This window comes from Patagioenas fasciata, chromosome 1 (assembly GCF_037038585.1).
Source record: "Patagioenas fasciata isolate bPatFas1 chromosome 1, bPatFas1.hap1, whole genome shotgun sequence".
NCBI lineage: Eukaryota > Metazoa > Chordata > Aves > Columbiformes > Columbidae > Patagioenas > Patagioenas fasciata.
In genome coordinates this window covers 191,432,066-191,456,349 of record NC_092520.1, presented here as the reverse complement: position 1 = coordinate 191,456,349, position 24,284 = coordinate 191,432,066, and the positions used below count along the sequence as shown (strand labels likewise).

Below are 24,284 nucleotides of genomic sequence, written 5' to 3'. Positions count from 1 at the left end.
AGGCAGCGAGCAGCTGTTGTTGCAGGTGCTGCCTTCCCAGGTGCTGTGGTGCTTCTGCTCACTGCGGCGGGGTAAAGCGCAGCCAGGGAGGTCTCTGTGCTTTTGCCCTATCACAGAATGGTTGGGGTTGGAAGTGACCTCTGGAGATCATCTAGTCCAACCCACCTGCTAAAGCAGGTTCACCCAGAACAGATTGCACAGGAATGTGTCCAGGTGAGTTTTGAATGTCTCCAGAGAAGGAGACTCCACAACCTCTCTGGGCAGACTGTTCCAGTGCTCTGACACCCTCAAAGTAAAGAAGTTTTTTCTTACATTCCAATGGAGCCTTCTGTGCTTCAGTTACTGCCCGTTGCCCCTCATCCTGTCGCTGGGCACCACTGAAAGGAGTCTGGTCCCGCCCTCTGACCTGTGCCCCCATTGCGCATGCTCCTGGTGCTGCGGCCCCGGGCTCCGCGAGGCACCACCCATTCCCAGTTTCTATGGCTACCGCGACGCGCCGCCGACGCCAGATGAGGCCGCTCCGGAGAAGCCGCCCGGGCTGAAAGTAACGGCTGCGGGGCCAAGCGGGGCGCGGGGCGGGGGAGAGAGGCGCACTTGTGCGCCGAACTGCGACCGAACCCCTCCGGCCCCGCTGCGCCCTGTGCCAAGGGCCGCTGTCCCCCGCGGGACCGCGGGCCTGCACTCCGCCCACCGCCACGTGCCGGGGCCGCCCTGTCCTGGTGCCGGGCGGAGCTGCTGCCTGCCGGCTGGCGGTTTGCATGAAAAGGGGCTTGAATCCTTCCGGCCCGTGTCATTTCAGTGGCAGCAGGGAAAACCGTAGAGACGTGCTGCCTCTGAGTAACACTCCTGCGTCAATTCTTACCTATATAAGGGATTTATCTCTACGTATTCTTTATATGAGTTATGCTGGCTGCCTGTTGTCAATGCTATGCGTTATTAGCACTGTTAAAGAGCAATAAGGTGTTAAATGTTTTGCATTTGGTGAAAGCGAAGACCCCGTGCTACTCTAAATAGGCTGTTTGGGAATAGATAGAGAAAAGCTTTTCAGGTTAGTAAGTCATCCATATGCTTGGTGGTAGAAATGTGCTACTATGCAATTGTAAATAGATACTGTGATTGTTTTTGCAGAAAGATTAAAAATGTGCAACTGATACTTTAGGAAATGGAAGATACATCGGATAAGTGCTTTCGTGTTGTTGGAACGGAAGGGTCAGGTGCAGAGCATCCATCTGCGTCCTCAGAAAGAGCAGGCGGAAAGGCCGAGAACGGGGATCTGGCAGAGGAACCTCTGCTTTCAGGAGCAGCAGGCACTGCGCAGTCGGAGGAGGACAGTGAGCAGCAGGCAGCTGTCAAGGAACAGGAACAGTCAAGTGTAGCACAGCAGGGACGACCTGGAGAAGGACCAGGCAACCCAGAAGTGACGGGAAATAACAAACAAGATGTGTTTGAGCCAGATGCCCCATTCAGAGCATCATTTGAGAGCACATCTCCAGTTACCAATGAGAACTGTTCTACTTTACCTAAAGTAAGAAATTCAGAAAGGGAAGAAGAAACATCTCAAAACTCAGTACTATCAGAGAATACAGCAAGTGGGGCAGTAACAGGTAAAGAAGTTATTAAAATGGTGAACATTAGGGCTTTTAAGAGGTTTCTTTTTCTTCAACTTGGTTATGGCTTCTTGCATGCCACACACCCTCATTCTGTTCATGTTTGCTGTTTTTTGGTCTTGAAGTGACTTCTCAAATTCTCATCCAAAACATGCTTGTAAAGGTGAGGAATGTATTCTCATGTCAAGTTGCAGTAGCAATTTATAGACTAATATGGCATTTTATAGAGTGATCTTCATTTCCAGAAACGTGTGTGGATATGTATATGTGCTTTGTGCACACATTTGCAAAACTTTTGTGTGGGTACATGGGCTAGTAACAGTTTAGACTAGAACATAGCCATCATCTTACTATTTTACCTCTCTTAGATTCCCCTGTAACTTATCCACCACCTTTCCGTTATCCATGCCTTTCTCCTACAGTCCCCAAAACGCTCCATCATCTCCTGCGTTCTAGGTGTCCTGTGTTACTTCCTCTTCCCAATTCAGTGCCTCATTTTCTTAAGTTTTCAGAGTGGGAGGTGGCACATCCCATTCAGCAGGTGAGCGCAGTGAGTGACCCTTCGGAGTACAGACCTGCTGACCGCTGACTTCTTGCTGGGAGCTCAGGCGCTCTCACTGTGGGTAGCTGGCGATCGCAGCCTAGGAAGGGCTCTGTGCCAAAGCCAGATAGAGTTTTATCTCTAAATCAAAAATAAGAGATTTGTGGAGCTTTGAGTTAAACAGGTCTGGTTCAGAATATAGTCTTTAAATAAACACCACAATGTTAAGTATTGTGTGAAAGACAACAGTGATTCAGCCATTGTATGCTTAGATCAGGTCTTAATTGGGGCAGGTTTAGGTAAGATTTTTCAATAAAAAATCACTGTACAAATGGATAATTTTGATTTGCAATTATGCATTTGAAAATAAACACATTTACATACTGTAACTTTTAAAAAATAGTAATGTGAGTGACTTTATATGGTGACAGTACTATGTTAGATATCCGTTTAAAAAGTATATGATAATGCTGTTTCAACTTTCAAGTAGACTGCCTTTCCAGCTCAAAAATCTATGATGTTTCTCAATAAAATCATCTCAAGGTAAACTTGAAATAATTATTAGCTGATCAGGAATTAATTTTGGTTTTATTTTTAGGAAGTGTGATTGAGGACAATGAAACTCTTAGGAGTGCTACGGCTAACCTTGATGAAACTATCCAGCCTGAGAAATTGTGTCTTGATCAGGAACATTTTCCTGGGAAAGCAGTTCAAGAGGATTACCATATGCCTGATGTCATAACTGTTAGAGTACAAACAGGTAAATGCTGTTTTTAACACCTGTATCGATATATAATTGTGCTTTAATCTCAGTCTGTTACTAAATGAAACAATGTTTCTATATTGAAACTTCCATTTTAACAGATTCTGATTCATTCCAAGATGTAGTTGTAAAAATTGAAAGACCTACCTATCAAAAACCATTTCTGGGTGGATTTAAGAACAAGATAACAGGAGTGGAATTTCATAATGCAGGATCACAAACGATACCCAAAAAACGACTTGACAAAGGAATTCAGTTATTTTGTAGGGAAACTCAGGTAATGGCTTTGTGGCATCTTTTTGAAATGTTGCTTTGCCAAATGAACTAGAATGTTGACACCGTTATTTCCAATAGGAATGAGGAGGTAGATCAGAAATAAGTGTGCAAGTGAAAGTATTTAGTGGATGAATATCTTTAGTCATGTGATTTTTGTTACAAATAGCTAATTTTGTCACTTATTGTAATGACACAAATCTCTGTATATTTTGTAATAATCTGACATACATTTTTTTTCCCCCAGACTGTTTTTGAAAAAAATAAGCCACAACAAACAAACAATACAACATCAACACAGATGAGTAAAGTTGGCCTGTATGTGTCAGTCGTGACTGACAAAATAATAAGTCCTGGAAAGTATATTACAGCAGACGAATACCATGAACATAGACTGCAAGCAGTAAGTTCTTACCTCTTTGAAACTATCTGTAAAGCAAAGTATTATGAAGGTTCACTGAATATTTAATAAGTGTTCAAAGAGGGTATTTAAAAGTGAACTGCAAAATGTCTGTTTAATTTTCACATTTTGTAATCTTCCAGGTATGGGGGAAGTGTGTGTTTGCTCTATGTTTTTAGTGACATTTGAGACTTTGTGATTTCTTAAGAATTCTCAATTTACTATTTTCTATCTTACATTGACAGTTAAGCTTCCATATAGAGCATTAGGGATTAAAACAGGCTCGTCCCTATGGCGTCTTCATGATGTCTTTGGAAGGACCTGAGCTATATGCTTAATGTATGACCTCAGATGCGTGGAGTACTGGGTTAGGATTTAGGACACTTGCATTCAGCTTTTGTGTTTTGTGTTTTCTGGGGTTGTTTGTTTGTTTTGACAGACTTGGTAGGTTACCTTTTGCAAACTGTTCCTGTTTGGATTGTGTTCAAGTTGCCTGCTTTGGCATTGAGGTAGAACCCTTCTGTTCATACACATGCAATGGGTCTGTGGGCTTTTCTGGTGTGCTGAGTTGACTCATGCAGGTGATTTCAGGGACAGATTCTGTATATTTCTTGTGCAGAACATGCCATTTTTGCATTCCAAATTGCTTTTTGAAAACCATGTAGACAGTGGCTGCACATCTAAATTAAGTAGGCTCAGCATCATGTTAGGTGGGGCACTGCTTTGTAAATGCTGTAGTTATTAAATTGATGGCTTAAAATAGACAGACTGAATCTAACTAAGTGGAGAAACAGTTGATTCCCCAAGCGTGTAAGTAGGATAATTGTATTGTCACGATTGACAAGGTATGTCAAAATCTTCTGGGTAGAAGTTTTCTGTTAGGACTTCATATTTTGTCAGAATCAGCTCAGGGCAATAAGCATCTTGTAGAAGTGGAACTCAAATAGGTAACTGTTTCCTCAGGACTACCAATATGCTTTGCTGTGATCATTAGTGCCATGTACTGAAATCTGTAATGTATCCATAGGTAATCTATAATGCACAGTAGAGAGACATCAGCATGGTGTTGGTTCCAGTTGATGGATTTGCACGGTGCAGTGTAGTTCTGTATTGAAATACTTGCTGAATACATATTCAGGAGAAATGTTAGGTTAGGATATCTCTAGAGACAGGGTAGCTGTATTAGTGTGTGTTCGTGCTTGACAGCCTTTATTGCTGAGCAAGGCTTGTTAGCTCCTGGTATTGACCTGATGAAACTGCTTGTGGTACGAGTGCTGACCCAGCTGGCAGGAGCTTGAACTTGTGCCTTGTCCTCCCTTAGCACACTACAGACATTTCCCATGTCTTCAGTAGCCACACCCTGGGAAGGTGGATTTTATAATTTTCCTTTTTAAGTTCTGTCATAACAGCACTGGTAGCATCCATTGTTTTTTTACAAAGAAATTGCAGTTGATCTTCTGTGTACGTGTTGATTTTTCTATCTAGAAATGTAAAAGAAATGTTGCAAATATGTGTCTAAAATTCCCAATCTAAACAATTTATAAATTGATAGGAAGATGAGAACCTCTGCTTACAAAGCTGGAGAGAAAACAAGAAAAACAATACATTGCAAAAGACTTTTTTTAAGGGGAGGTGGATTTTGTACTTGCATTTTATGTTGCATTTATGTTTTAACTTATATATTTGAATTGGTGTCTACAATGTACTCACTAGTTAAACTCCTGCAGTTACCTAAATAAGTAAGCATACTGGTCTTTAGGCTGGTTTTGTAGCATTTAAATTATTTTGAGTACAATACAAATCTTAAAAACTATAGTTAAGTAGCTAGAAAAAATAACAGTTAAGAACAAAATGTTATGCTGTTTTGTTTTAAATTCGTGATTCTTTGGTGTTGTATCACATATAGGTAATAGTATTACAGAAATATTTCCGTCGCTGGCATGCTATGAATATAGTACAAAAGCTGAGGGAAAAAAAGAGGTTAAGGCTGGCATGGGAGGCACAAGAAGAGTTACAGAAAAAAAAAGAGAAAGAAAAAAAACTGAGAAGGGAGAATGAGCGAAGACTGAACCCTAAAACAAAAGAAGACTTTGAGCTACTGTACCATGCATTAGAACGTAAGTTTTTTTCCTAAACAGGCAGCCTTAAATCTGCAAAATAGTAGTTTGTTTAACACGGACTTAAGGTTTTATGTTTCTTCAGGTAACTTCCTTGATTTTTTTTTTTTTTTTTTTTTTTTTTTTACTTACGGTGGAATTTCATTTTAAAATAATTATTTGACTTCCGTATATTAGTAGACGCAGAAAAAAGTCCTTGGCACTGTGCAAGCACTGTTCAGCAATAACTAGAATATCTCTGTGTTATCAGCATCCAAAGCGTAGCACCATGTAAACTGCTATGAAGAAAATGAACTCTATCCTAACCAAAACCGGTACATCTGTTTTAGAAAATAATCAGCTTGTAGAATAGTGCTATTTGGCAGTTTTATTATTCTTTTTTCTTTCATTCATCTCTAATATTAAGGTCAGCTAGAGGAACAGGAACTGTTTTTTTTAAATCAGTTACTTTAATCTTTTTATTTTACAGTTAAGATGCTAAAAGTAGTGCCATGAAGAAATTAGTATTAAGATCCATCATATGTCATTTGTTATAATACAGACTTCTTTATAATGGATAAATTTTTTGCCCAAATTTTACAATATATGACTGAGGTTATTCCTTTTGTCCTAGTTATCTTCTACTGATGCTTTTTCTCCTTTCTTATTTATTCCGTGTTTCACAAAACTGTTGTCAAAATTTTAACAATGTTAGGGTCCTACAGGGTATCCTGATAGTCTTACTTGTCCACCTGACCTACCTTACACCATCTCAGTTATTTCTTCCGAGGTAAACTGAGCAGAAATTTGGCAGCGTGTGTTATTCATAGAGCTTAGGATCATGCTTCAAGAATTCCCAAGTTATATGTTAATCTTGTAATGCTGTCATGCTTTGTGTGGCATTGAACAAATCACTTTGTCTGAATTTATACAACTCATAAATATTACTGTTTGTGACAAATGTAAAAATTATTACTGGTCTTAAACTTTAGAATTTCGGGAATAGTATCTTCATGACATTTGTGGTTTGTTAGGAGTTGTTTCCCCTGCCCCCCTTTCTCTTCATGGATAGCATTTCACTTCACAAGAATCAGCCCTTTTAAAGGTGTGTCTGACTAGGTAATCAAAAGCCAATGTACTCAAATAATCATTTTTTCCTCTCCACTTATGGCAAGTGCTACTATTTGGTATCCGATTTCCTGCAGTATTTTATTTAAAAAACTGCTTCCTAGCTAATGCACTATCAAATGTAAGATCCACTTATTTTTTTATTTAGGCTTGAAGAGTCTTATTTGCAATAGAGTCAAATAAAGCCAAATTAAAGCTGTGAATGAGCACTGCTATTCCCATATTTTCAGATTTAAACTTACAGTTATATAATTGTCTCTTTTGCTTATTTTAATGTCATTTGCTTCACAAATAGTAAAACCTGCAGCTATGCATGTTCAGGAATTTAATATCCAGGCAACCTGAAAAAGCATGTGCCATTTCAAAACTGGAATAAAGCAAACTCCAGTATTTGAAATGTCTTTTTAAGATTTTGCTAAAAATAATTGTCTGATGTAGAAATTTTCTGTTTTGTTTTTGTTTACTATTGTTGACTAGTTGCTTCTCTATGTGGAGAGTTGCAGTCATGCTCTTTATTTTAAGAGAGCTTAGTGATTCTAGGAAGTTTTTTTTCCTACCTGCATGTGAAACTACTTTTACATTCTTGTAGTGTCAACAGTCTACACAAGCTAAATCATTGTGACAGTAATAGAAGGAGACTATTGTCCTCCAGAGATCTGTGAAGGTTATTGCTGCTGATCACAACAGGGGGATCCTATTACAGGGTCAGCCAGTACAAGCAGTTCCTGTTGATACAAAAACTTGCCTGTTGACTGTATGGGACAAATGAGATGTATCTTTGTATTCAGTCTGTCTGCATATAAAGACACTCATTATTTATTTAAAAAGTATGAACTACTTTGTTTTATGAAAACTGGAATAAAAATTGTGATGAGTAAAAACTCTGCTTGTAGAACAGATAATCTAAGATGAATGTTTTTAACTTGGTTACATATATATGGTGAATCAGGAGGTGAGTATTGATGATAACTGGCAGCTTCATTTCTGTAATTACAAAATTGCTTATGGTATTTATTAGCTCTGCGTTTGAAGTTGCTGCCCCCTTCAGGCATATAAAGTTTAATGTAAATTAATTATGTACAGTGCTTTTGTTTACTGAAATGGCTTTATTTAAAAATCTATCTTTGACTACTCAGAACTTATCAAACAGCTGTCATATTAATACCAAAGCTTGGAGAGTCTTAAGGAAATGAATTGAAATACTTTAGAACAGGAAACGTAAGGTATTGTAGATAAGGAAGCCACAGGCAGAAAATAAACCTTACTCCTTTCCCCTTTTCTGCCGCTAATCTTACCTGATACAGGATGTTATAGGATTTTTCACTAAGTGTGCATCACATATTGGATTGTTTTCTTTTACGCTGGATTTTGCTTTTGCATAACTGTTCAGTAACAATAACAACACTTTGAGATATTATTCAGGAATGCTGAAGTTTTGGAAATAACCTACAGAACTCCAGAGGTATTTGAAATGGAACAGACTCTTCAGAGATGCCAGGAATTGCTATGATGTATGAAAAGGAAAATACTGTCTATCCAGTAAACACAAATTGATTTTACTAACAGATTTCTGTAAAGGCATGTAGTCTGTGTATCAGCAGTTATAGTCAAGAAATGGATACTACAAAATGAAGCATGAGAGACACATATGTATACATCTGTATGTTTCTGTCATGAAGTAGTCTAACTTGTAAGTGCAGTGGGTACCTGTGGTTTGGTAGTTTGACTGTAGGAGTCAGAAGGGCAGATTCTTACACTTGTGCTGCTATCGCGCCACTTCCTCCTGCTTGGAGGGTTCTGTTGGAGAAAAAGAAAGGGAGAGTAAAGCAAAGACTGTCTAGTTATTAATGTGCATCCTTCTACCTTGGGTGGCAAAAGGTGATACCACTGAAATATTTGGGGTAACACCTGAAGTGCTGAATGTGACTGCCAATCAAATTTTATCTCAGTTTTGGAGGACTTCAAGCTTCTTTAGGTTTTACTCATTTGTGCAGGGAGAAGCAGTGATACCCTCAGCACTGAGTACTGGTGGTAGCACAGTAAGATACTGTCCTTAATCGGTTGAGATCATCTCCATGGTATCTTTTCTTGTGACTTTGATGAGCAATTGTTTAAATAGTTCCTATTGCTCATACCTTTGGGAGCTGTTTGACACTCAAACAGTGTGTTTAGTTATTTTAGATGCAAAATTGTGAAGAAATCATTTCATCACACATTTCCACAGGAGCTAAATTGTTTTTCTCACATAGAGCTTCTTTTTACCCTAACCCATCTTTGAGTGTGGAGTACGAATTGCCAGTTTAGGGTTGATGTACACACACACGCTCTCACAGAACATCTGTATAATTTACATTAACTTCTGAGCCATTTTGCTTGTATTGAAAGTACGCATAACAATCAATTCCCTAACATAGGAACTGACCTTTAACAAATATTGAAAACTGTGTTATTTCTTTAATATTAAAGTAGAAATTTCACTGGAAAACATCTTGTAAAAATACTCAGACTATTTATATCTGTAGTATGGAGGCAGGAGGAGACTGAACGGATTAACAGAACTTATACTGGAGCTGAAAGAAAGGCAGCATTGTGTGGACTTCTGGAAGAAGAGGCACAGCTGATTGCTTCCATTGGGAGACACAAACTAAATGCAGATGAGGAGAATCAACATAAAGCAATACTGAACTTTCTGGATAAGGTCAGTGATGTAATTTTAGGCTGAACATAAAGAAAACAGAAGTACAGGAACAGAAAAGACATCTGCAGGCTACTTGCCAAAAGTAACTTTTCTAGCTTTAACAGTTAATCATGTGAATGCTAATGTTATAAGTATCCAAACTATCTAGTTGTTCATGTCAATAAAATTTGGTGCATTTCCTTTTCCAAGCTGAGAATTTCTTACCTCTGTGCTGACTGAAGGACCAAAAGAGACTTTTTAATTTTTTTTTTTCCATTCTTTTTACTACTGTATGGGAACTGGACTGTAAAAAGTGGTTTGATAACATCTATTACTTTTCTTCATTATGAACAAATTACTTATTTGAAATGTTGGTGAAACTATTACCAAGTTTACTGCCATGATGTGATTATATTCTCTATTTCTACTTTCAAGACTGAAAAGACCCAGAAAACTAAATATTTAGGAATGATATCAAAACCTTGAATCACTTCTATATTAAATATTTGCTTCTATCATTTGCAATCTATTCTGTAATCTTCTCAGAAAAAGAAGACTGGAACAGTCTAAAGCAAATATGTTTCTCTCTTAACTGAATCTCTATTTTTCTTTTAAGAACTGCTTTCCAGTGTCCCACCTTATATAGCTTACTTCCAATAGTTATTCTACAAGTGATACTGTTTTCTTGTATCTAGGAATCAGAAGCAAAATGTTCTTCAATACCATAATTCCTAGTGATAGTTGTTTGGAGATTCAGGAGACATGTGAGAGACAAGAGATGCTCTCTCCAAACATCGGACTTGTTTCTGAAGCACTTAGTACTAATTTATTTATTCATATTTTACATTTATAAATTATGTTATTCAGTAATGAGATTGATTTCTTTTTAATTTGAAAATCTACTGAGCTTCTGAACTGCAACTTTTTATTTTCATGTTTTTTATCACGGCACCTATAGGGTTTTGACTGTTGTTCTAAACTGTTGATATATGTAGCAGCCTAACTCAGAGGTAAAGAAAGTAACAATTTCTGCATTTCTTAAAAAATAAAATAAATACAAATAATTTGGGAAATCTCAAAATTCAATGGGTGGCTTGTTATGAAGGTAACACTGTGATTTAAACACTGTAAACTGTACTATGAAATTTATCCATGGAGTGGTGGATTATAGCTGCTTTATTGTGTTATTTCTTGAACTTTGAGCTGATAATGTTAATCTGGACACTTGCCAGTTAAAACTAAAATAACACCTTTCAAATCTGAAGACTACAAGCATTTCATTTTGCTGCAATAGCCAATGTGATACAAAACTTGCTTCTCTGTGGAAACTTTCATGCCCTTCTTTCCTACTCTAGGCATGTACCTCCTCATGCATATGTGCTTTTACAGTGGTTTCTACTAGTTGTCTGTGCACTACATTCTAGGGAGTTCTTTTTTACACTGAGCTCATTCTTCAGCCTTTGTGTTTTGAAGAGGAAGTATTTAATTAAGCTTTTATACAGCAATCATGTTTTCCTAAAGGAATTTGAGTGGTTATTACCTATTGCTCAGTTTATACCTTTCATGCTTTGTGCTATTTCAGCACCCATCCTATGGATTTTCTTTTGCTCTTCTTACGTTTTTCTCTCTATGCCTGTGGTGGTGTGTTTCTCTCCTCACGTGGTTTTTTTCTGCTTTCATGCACTGGCAGCAGAGTGCAGTTAGAGTAGTCTTGTGCTCTGAAGTAATACAGATAACAGGATTATTGTAAATTCCACAGCAGTGCCAGCAGACTAGAAGGCAAGAAAAAGCTGGCAAAAAACTCTGGAAGTTTTAATTTTCTCACATCAATCTTGAATACATGAAAATAGTCCTGAAAAGAGAAAGCTTGGAATTCTTTCTGAAATATTGGAATGTTCATATTGATGAGATCTCTGTATTTTTTTTCCAGTAAAAAGCTGCATAACTTTTTTTCTTTTCAATTGTTATATGTGATGTCCAGTTATGATGAGGTAGTAAGAAAAATTACAGAAGTTACAGATATGTTATCTTGCTTTTAATAATTTAAACATTATCATAGTATAGTTGGTCTATGATAAGGGTCACTTTGCAGAGTAGAATACAAAGACTGTTATCTCATATGGGGGTTGTGCAAATTTATCAGGAGAACCCACTTTCAATAACCATTTTGTAGGGTAAACTCTGCCCATTGACTCTCCCTAGCATAAGCAAAAGACATTCTGTCTTATTATAAGTGATTACAGGATCAAATGTAGGTACTGAATTAACTGCTCTGTGGAAACTGGTGATTTTTGCCAGTCTATCATGCAAAGGATTTGCAGCATTGCATAGCTTCTAATTTGGTGAGGGCTTTTTTGTTGTTTGCTTGTTTCAGAATTTCTAGTACTGTACAAAGATAGTGAAACCAAGTCACAAAGTACAGTAGAATGCTTCTTTTTTATGATACGGAGAAAATCGCCTCTCTCTAGTTTTGCAGAAGTTCAGAGATTCCACTAAGGAATTAAGTTTTTTATTTTTTACCAATGTCTGGTTTTGCTATTGCATTTCTTAATCAGTTTTGGCTCTGAATTGTGACCTGTGATTAACAATACCTTCTTTAATTAGCATTGCACCCCCACTGATAATGTTACTAAATGTAATTATTCAGTGTTAAATCTTTTTCTCAATGATTTTGTCTTTCTTTTACTCACCTAACTTTATAGTTTATTTATTTTAAAGCGAGGAAAGTTCAGTTTTGATTGTGGTGTTATTAATCATGTCCGTTCTAACTATTCAGTATTCTTGGTATTTTTATTACTTAGCACCATAGCAAGCCTGTGTATTTGGTCAAAATAATGATTACATCAATGCTGGGATCTTGTCCAGAAAGCTACTCAGCATGTGAATGCTACATGAAGTGTTGCTGTACGTAGTTAACTCACACTGAGATTGCAAAGTGAATTTCACAGTGTTTGTGAGCATTCAAATTCCAAATGCAGTGAGCGGGAATAATTAATACTCAGAAAGATGTTCCAAGTAGCTGTCCCAATGTATGACAAAGGAAAGGGAGTGGAGTTAGGTGATGGTGGGGAGCAGGTTTTGAACTTTCTTTCTACTGGATTGAGATACCTACCTCGAGTCCCCATGGAACAGTTTGGTTTGCAGCCAAAACCAGTCATCTAGAAAGAGGAGAATGCTCAGACTTTTCAAACAGAGTGGGGCAGGTGACACCATGTAACTTCTCACTATCTATAGAAGTTGAAGATGTGCAAAGAGACAACTGAAGTAGTAGGCATCTGGTAATGGGTTACATTAGCAAAGAAGCAGCAATCTGAAGTGTCCGAGAAGCTATCTGTATAGATAGGGTAAGTAGAACAGTTCCCTGGAGATATTTTGTATTGAGTAGACTCTGAAGCCTGAAATTTGCAATCTTTACACAGTCAACAGTCCCATTGATTTTTACTGATAGTTTAGAGGGATTTATGACTGCAAGATGAGATACAGAGCAAATGTGTTCTAACACTGCTTTCAGTAAATTTGCTTTAAAGAAGTAGAGCATATCCCTGTAGGAGAATATTACTTACTTTTAATATACTGTAAGTCAAAATTTTCATGACCTGCAACTTTAAACAAAGTGTATAATTGAATACTTACTCTGGTGGAAAAGGTACTGTATAAATATCGACAACAGAACAAGCCTTTTGTATTAGTCAAGCATTAATGTTAAGTCCCTATTTGCTCTGGTGAAACTTGATGTAACATAATGCACTTGTTCAGCTGGTGATCAGATTATAATAGCTCAGAGTTACACAAATTGTTTCTGAAGTGTGCACAACCTAAGAGATGGAAAGCGTATGATGGAAAAGTCACTGAAATGGATACACCGAACATACTCCGTGCCAGAGAACTACTTGAAATCTACAACAGCATTAGCATGGATGACATCGCAAAAGATGAGAGAATAGATGTGCTGGGAATACTCAGACTTACAGTGAAGGTATGGTTTTTTTTCTATTTATGTTTAACTTGAAACTGTACTTCCCAAAGATGCAGTCACTTATGTTGACACATAAGCAATGCTGCTTCTGGCAGACAGGTGCCTGGATGATCAGCTGTCATCAAGAGAAAACCTAGTGTACCACCTGGCATGAGAGTGGAATTGACGTTCTAGATATACTCTGAATTCATATTTCACTTTGTGATGTGCACGTTTTTCTTCAAGTTGTCTTAGAATTTTAACCACATGGGTTTAGACTTTTTGATACATTAATATAGAATACATTTTTAGTACAAAGTTTATCTTAATGGTTATAATGATGAAAACCATGGCAGAGATGTAAGTGGTTATTCATATTTTTTATTTTTTAGTTCTTTGAAATGTCTGTTCTGAACCTTATCTGTGTGTTGGTTTCGGTTACCAGTTTTATGCCTGGTAAATACTGATTTATTTTTTTTTCCTTTGCCTGTCACTCCCCAACCCTACTGCTGCTGCCAGTGTTGCTAGTGAATTAGAAGCTGTTTGCATTTCTTTTAGTCTTTCATACATGTTTTATTTATTTATTCATGTATAAAAATAATGCATTTCAAGGTACTTTCAGGATGATACTGTTGGCATCAAACTAGAATAGAATGCTGCTGCCTGGTCTTATGCCTCTTGTGTGGATTTTCTTTTGTTTGTTTGTGTTGTTTTGTTGGGTTTTTTTGTTTGTTTAGCTGTCTTCTGTGTTTACACATTACACCTCCTATCACAAATCCAAAGGAAGCTTCTTAGGGAGATATTTCTTGGGGCTTTTGGAGACTGAACATTTTGCATGTGTTGTATGCCTCTGCTTAGCATTTGTTAAAGCCTCCAGCTTTACAGTTCCTCACACCTTTGGTGTATATACAGGATCCTAAAAGCAGAATCTGTAAGCATTCTCAGTTTTGTAGTTCTTTACGTTAGTTTTCTTGGAGGTTGTTTTCCTAAAACGCTAAGAACCTTTTATGAGCATGTTCTTATCTGAACATACAGAGATATGAATGGATGATTGGCACAGAATCATTATAATTATTTTGTTTGTTTGCTACCTTATTGTTGTGGAACTTGTTTTCCTTTTTCATTGTGTTTTCTTTCAGGAACATGAATGTAAATTAACACAGGAAATATTGGAATTAATTGACAGGGAAGTTGATCTTATGTCGAGAGAGGTGAAAGAATGCAACTTAGAAGGACTGAGGAAAAGAATTTGTACATTATTTCTTCAGTATGTTAAAACTCCAAAGTTTAACCCTGAAGTTGCTAAGATACTTAAGGTATTATTCCGATTTTACAGTCTGACACAGTAGTCATTGAACTAAGGATGGTGGAGAAGGAAATGGAAAACAATGAAAGCTTTTTTATTTTACATTTTTCTGTAGAATTGCTGGAGGAGTTCCTCAAGAAGTTAAATGTTGCAAGCACACAGACTTCACATAAATAAGCTTATATAGTCATATAGGAAACATGAGGCATTAGACATGGCTGTAAGAACCTGACAAGTGGCTGGTAGCACTGTGAGAGCCCAGGAACTCTATGTATGAAATAAAAAAATCTGAGAACAATAAATGGTAGATCTTATGGGATGGTAACAGCAAAATGTAATAGCAAATGGGGAACAAATAGAGAGAGAAATTGTCTCTTTTTTTCCACTGGACAAGGTGCAGCATCCCATGTGTCCAGAAAGGAAGATGTCTAATGAGCTTGCCAAGAGCTGTTACAAGCTTCCTCATGAGAAGAAGATACAGCTAGGAAGTGGAGAAAGTGATAGACATCTCAAGTTGTGTGATTGTTTTTCTTTTCTGACTACAGTTTACAATTATGAACATGATTCACGATCATATGTTGCTGCTTTAGGCAGCACCATATATTCTGCGTCTGTCAGAAAAGGATTCCTCTTATGGTGGTTGATGGTATCTCAGAAATAGAGGATCAGTAAATGTTAGATTTAGAACTAAATAACAGTTATTTTACACAAGGTTTATGAACAGTTACCTAGATGTGTCAGAACAGAGACTGGAGATGGGAGATCTTTGTCTTCTGTAGCTTTTGGTTAACTGTACCTTGAGTTGAAGGCTGAATTGCACCTATATTTGTATTTGGATCTTGTAACTTTCTGTAGACCATAAAAAAGATGGCAATTTATTAACAGTCAAAGTGACCCAATTCTCAGGGTACTTTCAGAAAAAGGCAGATGACCACAATAGGTAGCTGGATTTCCAGACTACTCTAACCTCCCCAATTACAGGCTCGAGCCCTCTGCACACACTACATTATATTCTTTCCAGAACTCATGAAGCAATATGAGGATGGGGAGTTAATTAGCGAGTTTATTATCTTCCCCTATATTGTTTTTTGGACATGTGGCTCTGACGATTTTGTATTCTTATGCCAAAATATTCATATGTCAATCTCAAGGTTTTAGCTTTGACATAAAGGGCAGATTCTATATGAAAAATTAAATGCTGAAGAATTAGTTTCTTTCTTCTCTTTGTTGTTACCTTTCCAGAATGGCTGACAATCTGCATATGTAAAAGTACCAGCAAGAGCATTGGAGCATAATGTCTAGCATCTTCATATAGCTTAAAAATAAATTGACTGATTTAAATAGCTGATTTTAACAAGTACAGTAAGAAAATGCAATAGCTTTTGGCCTTCTATTAAAAAAAAACCCACACTGTTGGGTATTTTAAAATAAATATTACTAGCTTTTACATATTGGAATACTTGCATGAATATATGTAAAATGTATTCTGATAGAGGTAGGGTGACACACAAGTAATACAAGATTGTGGTAAATTAACTTTTTTTTTTTTTTTTTTTAATCTTCTAGGTTCCACCAGATCCCTTAAAGCTTTATAAAAATGTTAACTTCTGTCATAGTTGTGAAAGTTACCTACCATCTACTGAGTTTCCTGTTCCTGCTAATTCCTGCACCTTTGGCAGATGCCACTTGTGTTGCAAGCTTGATAATGAGGCTCGGCAACGAGATGCATATTTGAAGTACAAACTTCTACTAGAAAATCTCAGAAAGTCAGAAGTCGATTATCAGGATGGTGCTAAAATTGTTTTCTTAGTTCAGGTACTGTCCAAAAGAGCATTGTTAATAATGGAAACCAATGGCTTTGACTATAATTTTTCCTTTCTTTTGTGTATGTTGTTGACAGGTTGAGAATTGGGCTAAAAGCTACAAAAACTTCCTGTGATGTGGGATGTTCCACACATAAGGAAGAAGCACTTAAGCTCTTGAAGTATAGTTCTTTCAAAAGTAATTACAAGCTATACATTAAAAGAAGGTAGATGTCTCACTGATAGGTCGAAGAATCACATGATCGAAATTCTTATTCTGGTTCTGCTATGGCAGTCCTGTTGCTTAAAGATACTAACATCATCTGTAAAGATACTAACATCATCTGTTTTTGTGACTATAATATTGTTCAAGACATAGTGCTAGTAAAGCATTTAAAACCCCATTATTTGGGCTGTTTTAATAATACAACTAAATTGTTTTATGTTCTCAGATGGAAAAACGTAAAGGAGCTGATGTTTTGACATTCCTATTCTATGTCAGTAGAATATCTATATAGTTGGAAGTTTTACTGTCTTGCATGTATTAGGAGAGGGATCCACTAAACATTTTAATTTTCTAAGCTTTTTACCAGAATGACATCTATAATCTTCTGCAATATTACTAAGTGACTGATATTTCTTAATAATCATTATTGGAACAACTCAGTTCAAAGAACTTCTTGCTTCTGTCCTCAGCAAGTTCTCTCTTTTAGTTATTACTTATTTTGTCAACAAATGAATTTGACATCCAATATCCACTGGGGAAGTTTTAAATCTGAGGTAATTGCAAAGTGTTATTTATTGAAAATATGGAACAGCTGAGTTTTATTTGAACTTTCTGAGATTTATTATTATAATCTCTGCAGCATCAACTTTGATAGAATAGTTTTTGAACCGTATTTTCAGTATGTCTGAACCAACAACCAAGCAAACAAAAACCAGTCATCAATATCCTACTGCTACCAAAACAAGCCATGCTGTGGTTTAGTACTTTGCCAGTGGCAGCTCCCAAAAGGAAGATTAGGGTTCTTTAATTATCATGCCTGTGTTAAGAAATACGATCAAAGAACCTACATTCATTTTCACTTAAGCTGAAAGGTTTTTTGTCTCTGTCCAACTTACTTTATCTTAACATGTAAACATCCTCCAAAATCTTTTGGACCTCTGACATGACATCACTTGTGATGGCTGGTGGCCATTGATGCACTGAAACATGACTACTGCTTAACTGCTGACGCCAAAAGCCCTCACAGTTCTGTTTGTGGTTGTACCACTGCAACATCTCTAGATACTGTGTTATTTTCATCTATATAAACATATTTTCTTTAGAGTTTTAAATATCTAAGCAAGATGTTTGTATCTTAAATCACCGATTTCCATGGGATTTTGCTGACATTTCCTTAAATTATTACTTTTTTTCTGAGCTACTTGTTTTTTTTCCCTTCTCCTCCCAACAACCATCTGTCCCCTTCTGCACTTACATCCAGAAAACAGCTCTGAGGCATCTAGAAATGAATTGGGCACAACTAAAAGTCTTTTGCAAGCAGCTATGACAGCTTCATTTGTTGCTCAGTGCAGTACCATTACTGGGTCTGATTGTATTGTATGTGGATAGATGCAAGACTTTTGTGATAAAAGTTTTTTCTTCAGATTTCTTGTATACTGATTTGAACTGTGTTTGGGTTGACCCACTATATGAGTGCTGCTAAGGTTTAAAAGGCAAAAAGCCATTGGTTGGTGTTATGGTACCTGCAGTAAGTTCCACTTAGAGCAGCTAAAGACCTTTCTCATATCAAAAAGAACTAGTTCAGCAAATAACGTCAACTCCTGAGGCTGCCCTTCACTCTTTTGGAGGGTTTAACTATGCCACACTCCTTAAAATCAATGGTACAAGCTATGGCTTTTATTATTCTTGATGAACAACATCCTAATGGCAGTGTCGTATTCATTTGAAGTTACAAATACACTTAACTCCTTTATTGGATTTGCTGCCTGCCATTCTTTCCCAGCCTCACCTGCTGAGCATTCAATGATCCTTGCTCCCAGCCTGCCAGATGACAGTACTTGGAGGCTGTTCCTGTTTCTTGTGAGCACAGGACAAACTGGGGGCGGGGGAGGGGAGAGAAGGCATTATTTTATATGAATTGATTATAAAATTTCACTGCAAAGTGCAGAACAAGTCTCTTAAATTAAACTCTTCCTCATTACATGAGAAGTTTGAACAAGCTTTTACCTGTTTTTCAGGGAAAAAAAAAAAAGTAATTCAGGAAAAAGGAGGAATCACATTATGGATCTGTTTTGTATGGATCCTTATATGCCTCAGTACAGATTTTGCAAGTTCTGGTCACTTTTCAGATGTGTAGCTTGGCACAAAAATAGTAGTACTTGCTAATATGCCTACTTGCAAATCTGACTTCTAAGAAGAAGATATAGAAGTTATTTGAAATTTTGAGAAAAGGAGGAAATACTGAAAAAAGAAGCCAATTAGTGCTACCTAATAAAGGAGGCCCTATAAGACCAGCTTTAAGAGCAGCTGTAGGACAGTCCTGTGTTCTTGGAATCAGTAGGCACAGATTTGTTACCAGTGGAGGTTCTAAGCCCACCTTTTATCTTACATTCTCCCTGATAAAAATTTACATGGGCTTCTGGATTTTGGAAGCATGATGGATGAGAATACATGAACCTACAGCGCTGTGTTTGTATAGTTTCATTCATCCTTTATCAGAAATTGAATAAGTAACATGTAAACATCATTATTTAGTTAATTAACTGGAGATTTCTTTTTAGAGAAATGAATCTTCTTCAAATGGCTAGCTTGAAGGAAAATGTATTTAACAATCTGTGGTTAACAGACTCCTGTAGATAAAAATCTTCTAAGAATTTTTTATGACTAATACTGAGAAAAATTCATGGAGTGTGACAGAAAAACTTGCCAAAGTTCAGTGATAAATACCATCCCATTTTTTTTTCCTTCATTCAGAAGACTGTGTTGACAGTCTTTATCAAGATCTAGTAGTGACTTCAGATGGCTAGTAATAAGTTAAACAAAGTAAGACTAATTTAAATTAACTTTAGACGTGGGTTAAAAGTACATTTAAAGGCTTTTCTGTACTAGAGAACTTTTATAAACAGACCTCCTATTATTTTTTTTGTTAGTATTGTAGCATAGCTATTTATCTTATAGACTCATTTGGTAAAATGAGAAACAGCATCCTGGGGACAATAAACTCTCCATGTGTCAACAGCAGAGTGAGGGGAAAAAAACAAAGCAGACAGTGATTTGGGGTCTGTCACAGGTGCGAGTTTTTCTTGTCATAATTTTCTGCATTTTCCAGACCAGATTATTCTGATTATATGTAAACTTCAAGTAATTAAGTAGTGTAATAACTCATTTATTGAATACCTTTAATTCCCAATCTGAGAATGAAATGGGGAAGGCATCTCAGTAGTGACAGAGATGGATAATTGTTATTATTAACCAAAAAGGTGTGAACAGGCTTAAACATGACAAAAAACATGAGATTCAAGAAGCTTTATAAGAGCAGTTAAACAATCAGGATGTCAGTAGAAGATATGAATTGCCATTGGCAGAGACAATCAAAGTAAGAATGTAATATTTTAGACATGATACAAGAAAAATGCAGTTAATAATTGCCCCACCGTGCTAACGGAAGATGTGTATGTCTAGATATTCTTTAACCAAGTGATTATGTGACATGCATAGAAAAATGTTTTACTCAAAACTTTATTTATATTCTTATATGGTTACAATGCTTTTTTTGTCAAATGAAACATGCTTCTTCCTTCTTAACCCTGTTTTCCATTTCAGCATCAAGATCTGCAGTACATGATTGAGAACATATGGGGCAGTCAGTCAGCTCTCAGTGCCTGCAGCGATCTATATGATTTGGTTATGGTCAGATGGGATAAGCGGCATGAGTGGTCTCCGTGGAACACTATTCTCCTCACTAAAGATGAGGCAGATGAACATCTTAAGCTGTGTGACCTTCAGAAGGTAAAATTTGATGGGGTTAATGTTTTACAATATTTATGTTATGCTTTAATAGACTCCTGTGACTAATGAATTTGGGCCAAATTTAATTCTTACACTCTTCCATGTTTAAATTGGCCCATTGAGACTATATAAATTATTGCATCTGTACTATTAAACATAATAAAACATCCAGTAGTCTGGAGGACAGCTAGCACATACAACTCGCATCCATGTACCTGAACTCTGTCTTCTCCCTCCCAAAATGCAAGAAGCTAGGTGGCCTTGTCCATACCACCTACTAAGAAAGTTCTGCCTTCAGCTGAGGTCAGACAAGAGCTGGCCTGCATGAGAAACATACTGAAGACTAACCATAAATGCTATGACAATTGTGTGCCTGTGCTCTTGCACATGTTCTGGCCTCATTAGTTTATGGCGTTTTAAATTTCTCATAAAATAACAGAATGGCTCTTTGTCTAGAACTTGGTCATTTGTCATAATAAAATTTGTCTCAATTTACTTTCTTACATAGATGTCATTTAAGTACCCCTGACAATGTAATCTTATAATTCGCAATTAAACAATAGAAATGTAATTGCTGTTCTGAGTTTAAAAAAATAAGAATTTGTTAAAGAAGTCATTGAAACTGTGTATTTTTACAACACTCTCCCCAAATTCCGTATCTAAACATGGTAGTCTGGTAAATATCTCACTCCACTGGACATCATATGGTATCATATAGTTTTCTAAGGCACATGAGAATCCTGTGAGCTGTGTTTGTCCTGCAATTAGTAAGGGATTATTAAGCCTTTCACCTCTAGGTTATTGATTTATGTAAGTAGTGATCTGAGGTCATTGCTGTGTAGTGTCCTTTTGTTCAAGGTGTTCTTTATTTAATTTCTAACACAATATATGTGCATCACAAATACAATTTCAGCTGTTACCTTTCTTTTCTCAATTGCCAATTGGAACTTCCAGTATTGACTCCTCTGTCTCACTTTCAGTCAACAAGGTCGTTCAGGCAGTCTGAATCTAGAGATGCTTCTCTGCATCCATAAATTTATGTTACTAGCATTATGGCAGGCAAAGATTCTGATTATGCACTTATCTAGATTAACTTCAAAAGTCTGGATGTCATAGAGAAATGCCATTAACCTGATTAGGCCAGAGCTTCAGTGGAGTTGGGAGTTAGGCCAGAAGAACAACAGGTGAGGTATGTAAGCCTGCCTTAAAATTATCAGGTGTTTTCACTTAGCTCTTACTACAAAAATAGCAGTGGACCAGCTATAGCAAGCTGTCACCAAAGCCAAAGCTTTCTTAAAAACAAAAACAAAACAAAAAAGAAAAGAAAAAAAGTGTGAAATAAAGAAAATGAAGCGGTCAGAATGTCATAAGTTGAATCATTGTTTCTCATTCAGTGAAACAAAATAAGGCATCTCAAGCACTTTCTTTAGTAGCAATTATTCATAATGATGACCATAGCAATAGCAAAGAGTTTTTTCAACTAAATATTCTGGTTGTTTATTACATAATTGGAACTACTGCTAATGCCTAGACATTTAGGAAAGTGTCATCACCGAATGCAAAGCCTGACTAAAATGCTGCAAAATGCTTGCTTCCATGATTATTTTTAAATAAAAACTAGGATTCTTATCAGGGAAATTTCCTGTAGTCGTCACCTTGCAAATGTTGATATTTAAGCGTTGCCTTTTTAAATTTTCAAACATAAGTACAAATGTTCTTACCTGAAAATAAACGCTTAAGTTTTATCTTGAATGGATAAAAATTGCTGAAAGTTTTACTTGTTTTAAAAGTTGACTAACATTTCACAAGGAGTGGTTAGTAATTTTCACTATTGGGCCATAAGGTAGCAGTATAGAACTACAAAATATTTCGTTATCATATATGAATAAATTATCTGGCTTAGTTTATTAAAGGTCACCATTTATACTGTTGAAAGTAGGAAGCAGTATGTAAATTGCTGGATATTTTTGTTGTATTTAATGAGATTTGGTTTTTTTCCTTTCAGGCTTATGAAGCAGTATTTATTAACAGAATAAAACGTAAGCATATCCGCACAAAAAAATACTTTGCTCAGATTCCAGCGATGGCATCATTTTTGCATAGGACTGACAATTAGACTAATGCAAATGAATTTTTAGTAGCGACACCTATTCCTACTGGCACAAAACCATAACTTGTAGGCGAAGTTAACTGAAGTTAAAGAGATCAACTGAATTACTGATTAATACCATTTCCTTGTTTTTAAAGAAATGTACTTTTTCATTAATACTTTAATTGTATTACACAGACCAAAATAAACTTCTGATGGTGAAGTAATTTGATCTTGACCAGTCAATATAACTGCATTTCATGTTTCATAACCTCATTATTTAAAGAGCAAAATGTTGTTGACAAACTTTGTAAATTCTGTATCTTTTAGAGTCTCTGTCTTTCTGTGTATGCCTGTGTTGACTGGAACATTCTGTCTGCCATGTAATATTCCCCTTGGGGAATTAACCTTTTAGTTAGAAAAATAATACTATAAACACTGTATTAAATTTGTTTCTCTTGTCTTTAGCATATAAGGCAGAAAACCCCTCAAACCTGAATTCCTGCGGAAGACCAGAATTGATATGCCCTTCAAAATATAGCTGCTTTGCCTTGCAAATGTTCGTGCAAAAGAATAACTTTACTTTTTATAGCTCATCTTGATGGTCATAGTGGCACTGCCACTATGTAATTATCGTATCCAAGATCTTGAAATTATTGTAAATCAGACCCATATTTTGAAATACACAATATAGACTGTTTGGAACATGTTCATCTTTTGAGGAGCTTGTGTAATCTAAAGTAGAAGTAAATGCTCTCCATAAACTTATTTAGCTCTGTTTATGTTTTATTATAGTCACAGAGAAAAACATGATATGGTGTATATTCAATTAAGTCCTACAGAAAATAGCCGAGTTCTGTTTGAAACCTATAGTCTAGATGTGGTTTTGACCCAGGAAAAACCTTTTGCTCCAACAAATAAAACTGTCTGGGAAAAAGCTGTAGCATTTGCAAACAGAAATAAGCATATATTTGGCAGTAAACAGCTAGAAACTATATTGACTCCCTCAATAGAACGTGAACTGTAGAACCGCTGACTGACCAGTGGAATCAGTGAACCAACATCAGTGGAATCTTTCCATTGATTTTACCATTAAATTCAAGTCTGGATTTTAAATGAGTACTGTACTCATTATAGAGTTGCAGCACCTGATCATTATGGTTGATTTATGTACTACCAGGTTCTGAGCCTTAAGATAGGAATGGCTGCTAAGATTGGGCTCCTTCCAGAGTGATAAAAGGTTTTTTGAAGAAAATTATGGGTTGAATGGCAAGAAGGAAAGCATGAATCGTATAGATAGTAACCTACCTCTTTATAAGTTTGTTGCCTTTCTTTTTAAACAGCTTTTAAAAAATGTACTTTACAACCCAAGAAGAATGATTTAAATAAATGGTGAGGAAATAATTCAAGCAAATGTCAAAAGCCACTTGTCCATTGATTTCAATGCATTGTGCAGTCAGAGATTTTAGAAATCATAGAATCATCTAGGTTGAAAAGGACCTTTAAGATCATCAAGTCCAACTGTTAACCTTACACGGCCAAGTTCACCAGTCATGTCCCTAAGAACCACATCTGCATGTCTTTTAAATACTTCCAGGAACAGTGACTCAACCACTTCCCCAGGCAGCCTGC

The 24,284-nt window shown here is 36.5% G+C and overlaps 1 protein-coding gene across 1 annotated transcript; it reads left to right on the top strand.

Moving 5' to 3' along the window:
• The first annotated feature begins 552 nt into the window (after window positions 1-552).
• IQUB (IQ motif and ubiquitin domain containing) lies at window positions 553-24,066 on the top strand. The gene is made up of 11 exons (XM_071803367.1): window positions 553-1,604; window positions 2,747-2,908; window positions 3,013-3,188; window positions 3,432-3,587; window positions 5,491-5,701; window positions 9,331-9,506; window positions 13,291-13,461; window positions 14,580-14,756; window positions 16,313-16,561; window positions 20,378-20,563; window positions 22,569-24,066. The coding sequence occupies exons 1-11, from the start codon at window positions 1,163-1,165 to the stop codon at window positions 22,677-22,679; spliced, it is 2,217 nt and encodes a 738-aa protein (XP_071659468.1). The 5' UTR covers window positions 553-1,162; the 3' UTR covers window positions 22,680-24,066.
• The last annotated feature ends 218 nt before the right edge of the window (window positions 24,067-24,284 follow it).